The sequence below is a fragment of the Microplitis mediator genome, chromosome 4 (genome assembly GCF_029852145.1).
Source record: "Microplitis mediator isolate UGA2020A chromosome 4, iyMicMedi2.1, whole genome shotgun sequence".
NCBI lineage: Eukaryota > Metazoa > Arthropoda > Insecta > Hymenoptera > Braconidae > Microplitis > Microplitis mediator.
In genome coordinates, this window is record NC_079972.1 from 11180606 (window position 1) to 11197293 (window position 16688).

The following is a 16688-nucleotide window of genomic DNA, read 5'->3' on the forward strand; positions in this document are numbered from 1 at the left end:
TTAATTGAAAAAAGGACAACGTAGTCGTAATTTCGCCGATATATAGATTTAAAAAAAAATTATTGACACTTGATATCAATTAGGAGTTAAACAAAATTCGTTAAATAAATTTCCGTAAAATCGTCGTCAATTTTATAATTCGAATTTTTAAATTTTGTTGGCTAAAATTTATTCAACAAATTTCGTTTAACTCCCAATTGATATCAATTGTAAGTAATTTTTTTTAAATTATTTCATATTTTTTTTAAAAAGTGGGGGGCACTGTCTGAGAATGCCCTTAATCTACTTTATAAAAATATAATTAAATATTCGCGTACTGAAAAAATTAATAAGTAGATGATATATTTTTTTTTGCCAATGATCTTAAGAACAAGGTGATGATTAATGATATATCAATGATGAAATTACGATGATTTAAACATAAATATTAATGCAAATGCTCGTGGATTTAGTTTTAGATGTGAGGATTAGATAAATAATCTAGTCAATTTGACACCATCATCAAATTCTAATGGACTCTTTTGTCCCTCATTTAGCTACGGCTGTCCATTTAGATAAGTGACAGACGTCAACATAAGTTCGATGTATATCATACATACTCTCACTCATTTCCGGATTTACGATCGAACACTTTAATAAATTTAACGACCAAATCTTGAATTATTATCGTTTTTTTTTCTTTTTTTCTCTAAGTAAATAAATAAATAAATAAATAAAATAAATAAACAGACGACTTTAAATAATTTACAGCGTATATATGAATAAAAGTTAAATTTAGTACGGTAAATAAGTATAGTATTTTAGTAAATGTATGTATCAACTCAATAACAAAATAAGATAGCCCGGAAATATAAACAAAACAAATACGACTTATGTATCTGACGCTGAAGAACGAATATCACGATAAGAAAGAGTTAGTACTCGAGGATAACATTATGAACATATAATCCGTTAAATCCGGTTTCCTCCACCCGCAATCATTTGTATAAACGTTTTTTTTTTACCTCATTTTTTAAATCCTACCTATAGATCTTGTTTTTCTTTTGTCACTCGGTACGGGAATAGATCTTTCTAATCTACAACACTTTCAAAATTTTTTTTCGTAAGCATTTTTCTCAGTGAACGTTAACGATAATAAATAATATTATTATTTATATAGATATATATTTATATTTATATTTGTTTTCTGTATAAAATTTTATATCAATTAAAAATTAATATCATCATATAATCACTCATCGTCAATCTTCATTCCATATAATAAATACTCTGTAAGCTGTTGCATCTTTTTGTCTCTATCGGCGGCTGCACAATCGCCGATTAAATTGTCAACAAATTTTTTCTGCTCTGGTGTTAATGACTCAAGTGGGTCTAGGCCTTTTGCGAGCATACTTGGAAGCACAACGTCATAATATAAAAAAATCTGGAGAAAAAATATAAAATGTATATTTATGTTTGTATTTAAATAAATATATTGAGTAGTTATTTGAATGACGTAAACCTTGTTAGTAAAAGTTGCGTAAACGAGACTAGGAGTTGATGTGCCAGCACTCAAACTATAATTCCCAGCGCAAAAAGCTCTTACTGGTTCTTCGATTTGAAAACGTACGGTATTGCATTCTTGATCAAGAAAATAAGTGTGTCCATCCCAAGCACAGACGACTATTTTGTCAGAGCCATCGCCTGTTACATCCAAACGCGACAATGCAAATATCAAGTGATCTACTTGCATAGCCCTGCAATTTAAATTTTTTGTAATATTTATTTATTATTTTCTTACAGACATTTCTTTTCCCAAAGTAAAAAAATCCATTTTTTTTTTATTATTGCTATTAATTATTTTTTTTAAAATAAGTCTCTAAGATAAGAGACCCAGTACCTGCGTATTTATTTAATCTTCTTGGATTGAAATTTACTACAAAGGGAAGTTTATTTTAATATTTCGGACCAGTTTTTCAATCCAAGATTTCTTAAACTTATACTTACAATAGTATTTTAACCGCGGGTTAAAAAAAATCTTGAGTGAAAAACTGGCCCTTAAACTCCTAATCGGAGTGAAGGTGAAAATGTAAAAAATCTAAATCACTCCGATGGAAAAACAAACTCCGTATTATGAGCATGAATGTATCTGATAATTGGCAACTTTTAAATTTTGTAATAAAGTAAAAGGCCCAATACCCGATCAGGGAACTAGTACTCGATACTTCATGTATTTGTATATCTATATTTAGTCAAATTTACTAAATATAGATATACAAATACATGAGTGATCGGGTACTAGTTCTCTGATTGGGTACTATATCTTTTACCTCAGTAGAAATTTAAATTTATAATGTACCTGAAGAACGGAACGTTTTACGCGCGACGGAAATGAAAAATGTATGTAATTTGACTGCTTAAGGGTCGGCAGTACTAAACGAATTTTCGAATTTTACAAATTACTAATTACTCTAATTACGTTTTGAATAATTACGTCACTCGAATGATGAAAACCTTCCGAAAAAGTTTTTCTTTCACATTTTTTCGGAAGCTATAAAAATTTCTGTAATAACAATTGATTAATAAAGTAAAAGAAAAGTAAAATTCAAAAATTCGTTTAGTATGGCCCAGCCTTAAGAGATAGTTAGGAGTGGCCTGCAATTTTCAGCTGACATACTAGCGCATATGTGAGACATTTTAAAAATTTAGATCCCATAGAATTTTTACTTTTCGTTTCACGAAAAACGTTCCGATCTTCAGGCACACAATTTATAGACGTTTAATTTTTTTTTTTGCTCCGGTAAAATGGGACTTAATTTTTTATTTGAAAACAGGCCACATGTTTATTTTTTTCCTCACTTAACATATGAATATGAATGTAGCAGACATCAGGCAAATTTAAAATTATAAATAAAGAGAGTAAATAATTTTTAAAAAATACACTTATTTATTTAAAAAATTTTTAAATGCGCATTTTTAAAAAGTTTTATTTTATTAATTATTTACTCTATTTATTTATAATTGTAATTTGTCTGATGTCTGCTACATTCACATTCATACATAACATTAATTAACGATATTTGACGAAACGAGACGAGACCGAGACGAGTGTCTGATTTTTCTCAATTTAAAAGATCGAGACAAGAGTTTGAAATTCTCGCCACGTCTCGTCTCGTGTGAAGCCCTAGCGGTAATAATTTAGTTTTTGAAATGAAATTTTTTCAATACCCAAAATTGACTGAAAGCTGACATGATATTGAACGTATTTTTTTATAATTAAAGTGTCAAAAAAATTTAATAATAAACATGTGAGAGATTATGGATTCCTACGATCGAAAATTCATTTATTTTACTAGAGAATAATAATAATTACTTTAAATTAAACGATTATTTGAATGTTTGTTCAAATGATTTAAATCTACGGCCACGCTCACTTCCGGTAAACTTTTCAAAAATTTTAAATACAAATTTTTATTTAAACCAAAAAAAAAAATATAAAAATTTTCTTTACCACTAGGCATATAAATTTTGCTATCATTAAAAAAATTTTGTAAATTTGTTACTTTATCCGTCGTATTATTTTACGTAAAAAAATAAAAATAATTTAATTGCGATATCCATTTTAATTAAAAAAAAAAAAGTATAACAATCAGTAGTAGGTTTAGAAAAAAAGTGTGTGTGAATATTTAGTAAATTGGCTAATTAATATATTTAAGACTCTCTATATTTATCAAATATATATTCGGACAGAATGAAATGCTATGCAAGAATAAAGAAAAAATGATCACGACTTTTTTTTGATAACTCGACAGGTAGCGGCTTCTTTGAAATCCCAACTCACGACATAAAGAAAAGTATTAGAGGCATAAATAAATTTTATTTTTTTTGTGATAAAATAAACTGAGTTATTGAATTATTAAATTTATAAATAAAATTCCCATACGATTTTTTTTCCGAAAGAAGGCGTCTGTTAAAAAATTATAAATCAATTACCATAAAATAATTTCATCTTTGACTAGCATAATTGTCCCATCAAGAGTGGCCAGTGCATAAGGTTTACTATTGATAACTTGATCATTTAATTTAACACTGGCATCAACATCAACTCGAGTTGTTTCATTGCTGTGTTTGATGTGTGAAAAATCATCATACGTTGGTAAAATGGATTTTTTTGGCCGGCTGCTTTGAAACTCTCCCATGATAATATTTCCACCTAGTACATTACCATCAACTTGATCAACTTCACCTGGATTCCCTTCCTCGACTCTCGTGGGCTCACGAATACTCGGACTCATATCATGTCTTTTAACGTCTGTACTTTCATCCAAACTCCGTTTTCTAATATCCAGCTGCGAGTAATTACGTCGGAATTCCAGAGATCCTGTTTTAAATTTTTTCGTCTCCTTCGTTGTATTTTCAAACGTCTGCTTAACACTAGTGTCTTTTGGGACAAACTTTGGCGGGGACTCGTCGGAGACTACGTATTTAGTAGTACCTGGCTCTAAATTTCCTATGATTGCAGTAGAAATATTTGGATTGCGCATTCGTGATATTCCTAATGTTTGATAATCAACGCAACTGGCAGCAGCTTCATTTTTTGAATCGTCATCTCTCAGTTCAGTGTCATCACGATTACATTTTATTCGCATAAATGTACCACCTGGTTGAGCGACCAATAGTGTTGGGGTACCATCACTCATGTGCTGGAATATGTATATTAATAACTCAATAATAATAATTGTTATTATTATTATTATTCTACACAAAAAAAAAAGATTTCTTGGAGCAAAAAATTTTTACTTGTCTATAAATTTTTTATGGTCCCGAAGTTAGCAGACAATTAATAATTTTCTGACTTTTTTTTAAACAAATCAATGACAAAAAAAAGAAAAACTAAAAATATGCACATGAAAATTTTAAAAACTACAGGTGCAATTTTTTCAAATATTTTTTTTTTTTATAATTGATTGCTTAAAATAAAATCAAAAAATTATTAGACGTCGGCTAACTTCAGTATCATATTTTTTTATGATCCTGAAGTTAGCAGACAATTAAAAACTTTAGGATTTTATTTTGAACAATTAAATTTGAAGAAAAAAAGAAAATGAAAAAATGCACATGTAGAAAATTAAAACGATTATAAGTGAAATTTTTTTTAATATTTTTTTTTTTACAATTTATCGTCTTTTAAAAAATCCAAAAATTATTAGATGTCGGCTAACTTCAGTATCATTATTTTTTTGCATTATAAATTGAAAGAAAAAATTTTTTTAGGCGAGAAAAAAATTCTTTCTAGTCCTCACAAAATTTTAGTGTTTAATTAGTAATACAAAAAGTTTCTTTCGTCAAGAAATTTTTGTTTTCTGTCAAGTTAAAGAAACATAAATTACCTGAAGTGTTACAGTACCAATTTGATTAGCACACTCCCATTTATTTAATCCAATAAGTTTACCAGTACCCAAATCAGCATTACTAGACCATCTGTAAGATCTGACAACACGATCTGTTAATCCTAAAATCATTTCATTAGCGCCATCACGGTCTACATCTGCGATAAGAATAAATTTTGTATTTGTAGGAATTCTTTGTAAATGGACACACTCCATTTTACTTGTTAATTGATCCGATTCAACGGTATTTGAAAAATGATCAAAATTAATCCCGCCTTAAAAAATATATTTAATTATCAATCAGTTAATTTATTTTTAATAGTAACAATAATTAAAGACTTTAAGTACCAATTTTGTCTAAAAATTCTTTATTAATAACTTGTGAATTAGTGATAGTATTTGTACTAGGATTAACTGAACGTGGACTGTAATAAATATGGACCCAGCCATCACCACATACTACAACAAGTGCGTTGCGTCCGTAATTAAAAATATCACCGATGGCAACACATGATATTAAACCTAATCCAGTTGTCTTGTGCCAGACCTCGGTTCCCTGTAAAATAAAACGAACAATTAAGGCCATTCTCACAGTGCCGCCCACATTTTAAAAATTTTAAATGATACAACTGTCATATTAATAATTAATAAAACTACGAAGTAATAAACTAATCAATTACTTTAAAAATATATAGCTCGCCTTCAGAAGTTCCAACTACTAGTTCATTGTCTCCATCGTTATCAACGTCACCGATGACAATTCCATGAGTCAGGACATTGCCATTAATATCCCACTGCAGTCTCTGAACAAAATTAACAGCTCGCATGGTACTAGTTTTATTTATTTATTTAAATTCTAAGCTGGTTGATGTTTTGAAATTCTCAATGGCACTCGATGTTCTGGTAAAACAGGACTGAGAAATTGCCATCTACTAGGTGGCCATACAATGCAACTCGCTCGAGCAGTAACCAGCCCCAAAGAAACTGGGCCAAATGTATTTGAGTCAACGGTGTGACCTGTATGATCACCCTCAACCCAACAATGGCCTTTTGGTACCTGAAATAAATTATTGCAATCATTGGTAATTTGTTTTGTTGAGAGCATTCTCGGTAGTGTCCCCCTCCCCACTTTTTAAAAATACTCAATGACTTCCAATTGTCATAACTGCATTAAGTTTTATTAATTAATCTAAAAAAAATGAAAGCGTTAATTGAACTTTTGAGTTCTTCGAGATCAAAAAACGGTTGGATCAAAAAAATATATCTTTGAAACAAATCGACCAATTTGCACCTGCTTTACGGCAATCGAAAGAGCTTGTTGATATTTAGATTTGATCAAACTTAGAAATAAATCGGTCGAACGATTTACGAGTTATGCAACAAAAACTTTTAAAAAGTTATCTTTTCCGTGTAACTTGTAAATTACTTGACCGATAGACTCAAAATCTAATCAGTTCTAAGTCTTGGTGAGTCCTTCTGATTGCCACCAAGTACTTTAAATTGATTGGTCATTCAAAAGATATAGTCGAACAAAAAAAGTTCACGCACACACACACACACACACACATGGGCGGACTTCCACCCGGAAATAGTCCAGACCGAAACCAATAACTTGTTTTTTGAAAATTTTCGATTTTCACAGTGGAAAGTCGAAAAAAATGAAAGCAACAGTTGAAAAAAGGACATGAGAGTGAATGTAGCAGACATCAGCCAAATCTAAAATTATAAATAAATAGAGTAAATAATTTAAAAAATAATATTTGTAAAAAATTGCACTTATTAATTTCAAAATTTTTGTAAATTCAAACATGATAAATACTGTGTTAAATTGACACACAAAAGTATTAAAAATTGAACACTTTGACGATTCGTTTGTACTGTGTATAATAACATTGTCTTTTTTTTCAATTAATGCTTTAACGTTTTTTTAATTAATTGAGGAAATTAAAATACGGCTGACAGTTCAAGATTATTGAATATTTTTAAAAAGTGAGGGGTATTGTCTAAGAATGCTCTTAATAAATTTACAGTAAACTTTAGCTTTTAAATTATAAAAATACCCTCAAATATGGTAGTTTGTATTTAATGGTTCTGATTTCGTCTCCTTCGAGTCCTATCACACGTTTTATCAGCGTTTGATCAGGATGTTTAGGTGATACAAATGAAATGATATCACCGCGATTAAAATTGTAATTACGTACACTCCAGCGATTTAAAAATACGTAATCAGTTACATGGGAATTTGGATTCAATGCGGGTTGCATAGAGATACCATCAACACGTGCTATGTATCCCACTGTGTCGACAAATGTTATTCCAATAGGGATTCCTATGAGGATATTACGAACAATGGGTCCCATGTATCTGTTTTGTTCTAAAAAAAAATCACTTGTCAATACAATAAAAATAAATACAATAAATAAATAAATAATATTGTTCAAGTAAAAAATTTATGGACTTACTGTGATAAAATAATAAATGTCACAAAAAATAAACAGTTACACAAAAATATGCATCAGCTAAATGACTTAAAAAATTAAACAGACAAAATAAATCTTTGTTAATAATTAACAATGTTATTTATTTTGTAACCTATGAGGTAATGAGTAGAAGGAAAATCTTGTTTTCCTTAAGAGTAAAAATAATTTTTTATTTTGCATTAAAGTTCGTTCTGAGAACGAGAGATAGCGTTAGTTATATCAGCAAGAAATTACTTGTGATGCTTTGATAAAGAAAAATATCAATAGTGAATGCGATGGAGAATAATTGATATTTAAATATATGAAAAATTGATATAAATTTTGAGATGATTATTTGAAAATTACGGATATGAAAAAAATAAATTTGAAATATTTGAAGCATGCATCTCTCACCACGCCGAGAATCACCCAGATGACGTTTGCACCTTACTGGTAATTCTGAAATATAAAAAAAAAAAAAATGTAAAATATTAAAATTATAAAAAATTTTTTAATATTATAATTTATTTATATTTAATTTGAATAATAATAGACTTTTCCAACGATCCTGAAGTTAGCAGACAGTTACAAATTTCCGGATTTTTTTTTCAACAAATAAATTACGAAAAAAAATAAAACTAAAAATATACACATGTAGAAAATTTAATAAACTATAGGTGCAATTTTTCAAAATATTTCTTTTTTACGATAGTAAAGTTAGCAGACATTTGAAATTAAACAAAATTTTTTTAAGAGACAAATAATGAAAAAAAAAAATTTATAAAAAAATGCACATGTCGGAAATTTCACAAACTATATGTGCAATTTTTCAAAATATTTTTTTTAATATTTATTTTTTTGTTAAAAAAAATCCATAAATTTTTAAATGTCTGCTAACTTTATTGTCATTTCTTTTTTTATAGTTAATCGTTTTTAAAAAAATTAAAAAACTGTCAGACGTCTGCTAACTTCAGTATCATCTTTTTGAACGCATTCCCATTTTGATGACAATAAAGTTAAGAGACATTTAGAAATTTTTTAACAAAACAACAAACAGTAAAAAAAATATTTTGAAAAATTGCACGTATAGTTTATGAAATTTTCGACATGTGCATTTTTTTAGAAATATTTTTTGTTCATTATTTATCTGTTTAAATAAATTTTTTAAATTTCAAATGCCTGCTAACTTTACTATCATCTCATTTTATGCTTCTACTTTTGTAATTAACTGTAAGGTAAAAGACCTAGTACCCGATCACTCCATGTATTTGTATATCTATATTTAGTAAAATTTAGGAAATATAGATATATGAATATATGAGTGATTGGGTACTGAGTCTCTTACCATTGTTAATAAATATTGAGTATTTTATAAAAAATGTACTAATTATCAACATGCGGACGTAAAGTAGACCAGGGTATGATTACACAAAAATCTATCGTCCATTTTTTTTTTATTTTCGGTAGTTTGGAAAAAAAAACGGAGTTAAGTTTCCACGAATTTTTTAAGTGCAACTAAGAAACTACCATTGATCAACTTCGGAGTAAAAGAAAGAAAAGAACGAATCGTTGTAGAAAATAATAAGTCTAAAGATAATACATCAGAAAACTTTTTTTTTTATTCACTAATTGAAAACTGATTCCCATTGAAAACAAAAACAAGTTAGAGATTTTATTTCAGTCAGTTTTTGTAAACGATTCAAAAACTATTAAAATTTTTTAAAAAATTTTTAATATGCACACAAAATTTACTAGAGTCTGTATTAATTAAAAAAAAAGTTTTTTTTTTATTCATATTCAATTTATGAACAAGAAATAAAAAAAATTATCCGTTTTTAATTTTTACTATCATTTAATAATTGGTACGTGGTCATTAATTGGGTCACTTGTCTTAATTAAGTAAAAAAATAAATTAATAGAATCTAGTTACTTAAAATTTATGTATAATTATTGTAATTATTGATAAACTAATTAATAAAATAAAAAATACCTCGGCGGACGATTTCAAATAATAGCCGAAACAAAAGACGATCAGCATCGACACCAGCATCAACTCACTTTAATAAATGTTTTATTTCACATACACTGATTCATCACAACACTAGACAATACTTAATATTACTTTTCAACACTAAAAAACCTGACTACAAATTAATAATAACAATTTTAAAAATTCAAATAAACAAAACTAATTTTTTAATCACTGACAATTTTCCCGCTCTTTTAACGCCACTGCACTGAAATTTATTTTACTCACATTTCACTGATTTTATGTAACTTTTATATAAATATGCACTTAATTACTTCAATTTAATAAATAATTATGAATTATAATCAACTTAATTAATAATAGTCAAAAATACTTGAATTAAATCGCGACAGGACCGCGCGTCCGAACGCTTCGAAGATTCGAAAGTATCTGATAGAAACATCTCAACTATCTGTTGCTGCTTTGTTTGTTAGATAATTTTTCTCGACTAGATAATTCTTCAAGATAATGAGTGTGAATATAGCAGATATGAGACAATTTATGAATTTTAAATGAATAAATAAATGAATTTAAATAAAGAATTTAAAAAAAAATGCACGTACTGACTTTTCAATTATCTAAGTACACATTTATTAATTTTTCTTCTTACGTAGAAATTAATTATTTATTCTAAAATTAAAAAATGGCCAACTGTCAGCTTCATTCACACTCAACTAAGATCATTTATTTTATAGCTTAGAAATTAAAAAATGTCCATTATATTTGTGATTTATATTAATTCTAATACAAAAAAATGTAGTAACCAAAGAGTAAATAAATTTTTAATTTATATTCAATAATTTGAGTTTAAACTTTCTCATAGTCAACGATTATTAGCAAGAATGATCTAGACATTTTTTTAAAAATCATCTGGTCGATCTTCTCATGAGTGTGTATGTAGCAGACATTAAATAATTTCTAAATTATAAATAAGTTAATTAATTAATTAATTAAAATAATGAATTTTAAAAAAATGCGTGAACTGATTTTTCAAATATTCAAATACGTATTTCATTTTTATTCTGTTTACATTTTATTTATTTATTTATTCAAAAATTAAAAAAAAATTCAAATTCTCAGCTACATTCACACTCATTCTTTCACATTTAATTAAAAAAAAAATTTGTTTTATCTTGTTAATTAAATATTAAACAAATGTTTTGTGAAATATTTATAAATAATTAAACTTTCTCACTTAATGAATTCCATTTATCAATTTTTCACGACAAATTATACCATTTTTGAATTATTTATTCGTATTTTTATAAATAAAAATTGATAATAAAAAAGTGTCATTGCAATTTGCCATTAATTACCATATATTAATTAAATTTCATGTTTTTTAATTATAATACTAATAATATAGTTCATTAAATATAATATACAATAAAATATAATGAACATAAATAAATATACTAAACTTAGTAGTATTGTTATAAAATATAAAACCAAAAATTAATAAATAAATTAATAATACTGAAGTTAGCTGACGTCTAATAATTTTTGGATTACTTTTCAAAACGATGAATAATAAAAAAAAAATATTTGAAAAAATTGCACTCACAGTTTTTTAAATTTTCTTAACGTGCATATTTTTCTTTTTTTTTTTCGCCATTGATTTGTTAAAAAAAAAGTTCTAAAATCGCTGACTATCTGTCAATTTCAGAATCATGTAAATAAAATCTATAAAAACAAATAAAAATAAATGACATAAATTTATAAGGAAGGATTAATAAAAGAGGAAATAAAAAAAATACTATTCAATTTGCAAAACTATTTATTAATAAATTCTACCACATTTATGTATACAGTGATAATTTTCAGATAAATTGTTATTGCAACATAATTAATAATAACGGTAATAATTGTTATAATAATAATGATATAATATAATTGAATAATAAAAGTCTGTGTTTCAGTGTTATAAATTGTTAACTCTTTAATAAAATGTAAAATTCTCAATCCCAAATCAATAACTAAGTTACAATATATTTAATAATTGAACGAGAATACTTTCAATAAATGATTATTATTATTATTATTATTGTTATTATTATAATAACACATTTAAATATAGACTTGTTTTGCAAACGTGTAAACTTATACTTTAATAATGCAAGTCATTAGTTATTAATAATTATCAATTAATTGTTCATCAGTAGAAAATTCATAACTAATTTATAAAGTTCATTTTTTTTTATCTTTTACAATTTTTTTCATAAACTTTTCCCATTTTATTTATTTATTAAAATAATAATATATCAAATGCTCCACATCAACTTCAATACAATGTTAAATAATATATTACGAAATACTTAAAATTCAATAATATGAAACCATTTATTGTTTCATATTTAATATATGTATATATTTTAATAATTAATAATAAAGAACGAAAAAAATATCATTCCTCATAAATATTGTTAACAATAAATTCAAATTAAAAGATTTTTGAATAAAAACAAAAAATAAAAGTTATAATTTCATCTAATTTTTCTTTATCAATTTTTACTTTTCTTTTTTTTTTATATTTAATTTAATTGCACTCTTTGTATTCATAGTGATATTATAATTGTGCTGATAGATACGACACGCATTATCCACAATACAATTATAAAGCTATAAAGACACTTATTTATTATATAATTTTTCATGATACTGAAGTTAGCAGACGTCTAATAATTTTTGGATTTTTTTTTAGACGATAAAAGATAAAAAAAAAAATATTTAAAAAAATTGCACCTGTAGTTTTTAAAATTTTTTACATGTGCATATTTTTCTTTTATTTTTTTGCAATTGATTTGTTGAAAGACGAAAATTCAAAAATTTTTAAATGTCTGCTAACTTCGAGATCATAATTTTTCAATTTTTTTTATATTTTTTCATTTATTTTTTTTGTTAATTTAATTATCATTAATATGTCAATAGATAATTTTAAATTCGATAAGCATTACAATTATTAATTAATAAAGTAATTATAACAGTGATTGAGTTTATATATTTTTTTTTAGTTTTCTTTTTTATAAAATAAGAGTAATTGCTCTGAATACTAAAAAACAAATGCAAATGTTACTTTTCTAAATATTACGGTAATAAAATATAATAAGTGGTTGATTAATTGTATACATAAATTGATAAGCGAAGATAAAGATAATCCCACACACAAAAAAAATAATAATAGTTACTCTATATCTCTTTTTATATAATATTATGTTATGTAAATAATATAAATAATCTTAAAAGCACAAATCCGAATGCAATTTTGCTTTGTCTTTACACAATAATTCAATATATATATTTAATTATAAATTTTTTACTCAATTAAACGACGTAACAATACAATAATTTACTATATATTTTATAAACAATTAATAATAATGATTAATTGTTTATTAAGTCAATTTACTGTCCTACAGCAACGGAATTCATGTAATTAATGTTTAACATTGATTTAATTATATATTCTAATTAAATGTACAATATTTCGAAGACAATTATGAACAAGTGCATTGTTTGATTATTTCTTTTTTTTTTTAAGGCATTGTGACAGTGCCCCACTTAAAGAAAATATGCAATGACGACTGTCATAAGCGCATTAAAATTTTATTAATTAATTGAAATGAAATTAAAGCATTAATCCAAAAAAAGACGTAGTTGCAATTTCAGACATAGAAATTTTTAAAAATTACTTAGTTATTAATTAGGAGTTAAATGATATTTATTGACGAAATTTTAGGCTACAAAATTTGAAAATTCGAATTAGAAAATCACATGAAGATTCCAATGAAATTTATTTTTCAAATTTCGTTTGACTTCTAATTGATTTCAACTGTAAGTAATTTTTTTAAAATTTGTCTCAGCGAAATTGTCCTTTTTCCAGTTAATGCTTTAATGTTTTTTAAATTCAGACACCAGCCCCCCACTTTTTCAAAATATTCAATGACGAACTGTCATAATAGCATGAAAATTTTATTAATTAATTTAAAAAAAATTAAAGCATTAATTGAAAAAAGGAGACGAAGAAATTTAAAAAAATTACTGACAGTTGTCATCAATTAAGAGTTAAATAAAATTTGGTTAATAAATTTTAATCGAAAAAATTCGACATTCGAAATTATGTTGACATGAAAATTTAACTGAAATTTATTTCCCAAATTTCGTTTTACTCCTAATTGATATCAACTGTAAATAATTTTTTTAAAAATCTGTCTCAGCAAAATTGTAACTGCACATCCCTCTAATCAATTAATGCTTCAACTTTTTTTTAATTAATTATCAAAATTTTATTACGGTCATTAGAATTAAGCCATTGACTTTTTTCAAAAAGTGGAGAGGACACTGAAAATTTTCTGATAAAATTTCAATACGCTTATGTCAGTTGTCATTCAAATTTTTAAAAAGTGGGAGACACTGTCTGAGAATGTCCTTAAATTATGTAGCGTTTTAGATTTTTTATTTCTTTGAATTCGGTTATTTAATTTTTCTTTTTTTCATAAGTCAAATATATGTTTGTACTATAATATTAAGGCTTGTTTAAGATATAGTTATAAATATTGTTGATTATATATTATTTAATTACTACATGAACATTTTTATTGAACAAAAAATTCAAACTCGTCAATAATTTCTTTTTTTTTTTAACTATAAATACTAATAATTAATTAATTTATTTATTTATTTATTTATAAAAAATGGTTTATTGATACGTCTATTAGTGCCGAAAGTTTAAATTTTAAAAAAATATGGCCTCGTTTTATTTATTTATAAATTATTTAATTTTATTTATTAAACAATTTTTATCACTCAACTGTCTATTAAAATTTGATTTTTTAAAATTATGTTGAATATATTTAATTCATTTATCAATTGAAAAATGTTTGAGTATAAATATATTAAAATTCCATAATTATTATATTATCATTATTATATATATATGTATATATACAAATCTCAAAATGTATATTATAAATCTATTTACACATGAATTTTATTAATTTTTTTTATCATCACAATATGAAAAATAATTAAGACAGCCAATAAGCGATAAAAAATTAATTTACGATTAAATTAAACATTAATTAAATATACAAATACTAAATTAATAAAACTTTTATTTTTTTTATACTTTGAATTGCGACAAAAAATTATTAATTCACAATGACAACATATTTATAATTTTAAAAAAATATTAAATTAATAAATATATATTAATTATCATAACAATAAACGAATTAATAATATTTTTATAAAATGACTATTAAATTAATAATTTTTAATCTTTTTTCTATTAGACTAATATATTATATTTAAAAAAATCAACGATTCAACAATTAATTACAATGAACGACAGTTCAGTAGGACAGTTAGTGTGCTTATTAATTACACACATTATTAAATATCCATATGTATGTGTCTATATTTATATATGTATTAATAAGATGTTTAAAAAAAATCGACTATTTTTTTTTAACTTCCCGCCATAAAAATTGAAAATTATAAAAAAAGGAAAGTTATTTTTGCTGATACCTGAATATTATTGTACACATCGAAAAAACATTTCTCAAAATTTGAGCCCTTAGTATCAATTTTGAGAACTTTTTCAATTTTTCCCATTTAAAAATCATTTGAATCGAATAACTTTTTTTTAAAATTGCTATAACTGAACCGAATTTGAAGTATCGTCTTGAAACCGGGTCTCAGTTGTAGAGTATTTATTGCTTTTTCAAAGTCTGTAAATCGATTTTTCTGCAACTCGATTTATATCGATTGTATCAGCTTCGAAAGTCATTTTTTTCACTTTCCTTATATATATTTGTAAATAGTGAAAGAATGGGTCATCTTACGAAAAATATGCATAGGACAAATTTTTTAGGAAATTTTGTCCTCTACAAAATTGTTTATTACACTCATATTGCTAAAATGTATTGTTGAGAAGATACAAGCAGTTGAACATTTTGCAGTAAGAAAATTTGCATTAAAACGCATCTTAAATTTAATTTTGTAGAATTATTTTGCTTTTATCTTATGAACGATACACTTAAGCAATATAAGTGTAGGGAACAATTTTGTAGAGGACAAAATTTCCTAAAAAATTTGTTCAATGCATATTTTTCGTAAGATGACTGGTTTTTTCATTATCAACAAAAATATGTGAGAAAAGTTAAAAAATTGACTTTCGAAGCGAAGCTGATACAATCGATATCAATCGAGCTACAGCAAAATCGATTTATATCAAAAGCGATTTACATCGCTTCAAATCCGGCTAATTTGTAGCAATTTAAAAAAAAAGTCATTAAATTCACATGATTTTTAAATGGGAAAAATTAACAATTAAAAAGGAAATACTTGAAATTAATATTAAGGGCTCAAATTTTGAGAAAATTTTTTTTAATTTGTACAAAAATATTTAAGTAGCAGCGAAAAAAAATAGTCGATTTTTTATAAACACCCTGACGTATTAATTTATATTAATATCAGTTAAATATTTAATTTTTATCATAATTTGATTGCAACACTTAAATAACTACAACGAATAAACTTTAATTTTAAAACATAAAAATAATTTATCATCACTACCGTTGATTTTTTATTTTAATTATTCTCTTCTTATATATTATTAATGACATATATATATTTTTTGTTCAATTGCACACATGAAATAGCTTTATATATTTTAAAAATTTATTTATATCTAATGTGCAGACATCATTGACTAATTGTTTTTATTATTTAGTAAAATAAAACTAATAAATGATATTGGGGCCGTAGCAAATAAATGAAAATAAATTTAAAAAATTTAATCAACTGAACTATAATTTTAACAATTAGCTG

At 25.1% G+C, this 16688-nt stretch overlaps 2 protein-coding genes across 2 annotated transcripts; both read right to left on the reverse strand.

The window, feature by feature from the left end:
- Positions 1 to 1150: 1150 nt before the first annotated feature.
- LOC130666650 (KICSTOR complex protein ITFG2-like) lies at positions 1151 to 6196 on the reverse strand. The gene is made up of 6 exons (XM_057467838.1): positions 6050 to 6196; positions 5718 to 5925; positions 5370 to 5644; positions 3973 to 4682; positions 1502 to 1736; positions 1151 to 1423 (listed from the first exon to the last, which is right to left on the reverse strand). The coding sequence occupies exons 1-6, from the start codon at positions 6194 to 6196 to the stop codon at positions 1232 to 1234; spliced, it is 1767 nt and encodes a 588-aa protein (XP_057323821.1). The 3' UTR covers positions 1151 to 1231.
- A 29-nt stretch (positions 6197 to 6225) lies between these two features.
- Positions 6226 to 7991, reverse strand: LOC130666651 (mitochondrial inner membrane protease subunit 2). Its single transcript, XM_057467839.1, has 3 exons — positions 7832 to 7991; positions 7430 to 7743; positions 6226 to 6426 (listed from the first exon to the last, which is right to left on the reverse strand). Exons 2-3 carry the CDS (start codon positions 7727 to 7729, stop codon positions 6226 to 6228), a joined length of 501 nt encoding a protein of 166 aa, XP_057323822.1. The 5' UTR covers positions 7730 to 7743; positions 7832 to 7991.
- Between the last annotated feature and the right edge of the window lie 8697 nt (positions 7992 to 16688).

Coding starts and splice junctions, on each gene's coding strand:
- LOC130666650 (XM_057467838.1), bottom strand. CDS start 6,196: ATGCGAGCTGTTAATTTTGTTCAGAGACTGCAGTGGGATATTAATGGC. Junction 4,683..5,369: donor TTGGTACTGTAACACTTCAG/GTAATTTATGTT, acceptor TACATATTCCAG/CACATGAGTGATGGTACCCC. Junction 1,424..1,501: donor ACGCAACTTTTACTAACAAG/GTTTACGTCATT, acceptor TTTTTTCTCCAG/ATTTTTTTATATTATGACGT.
- LOC130666651 (XM_057467839.1), bottom strand. CDS start 7,729: ATGGGACCCATTGTTCGTAATATCCTCATAGGAATCCCTATTGGAATA. Junction 6,427..7,429: donor ACAAACTACCATATTTGAGG/GTATTTTTATAA, acceptor AATTTATTTCAG/GTACCAAAAGGCCATTGTTG.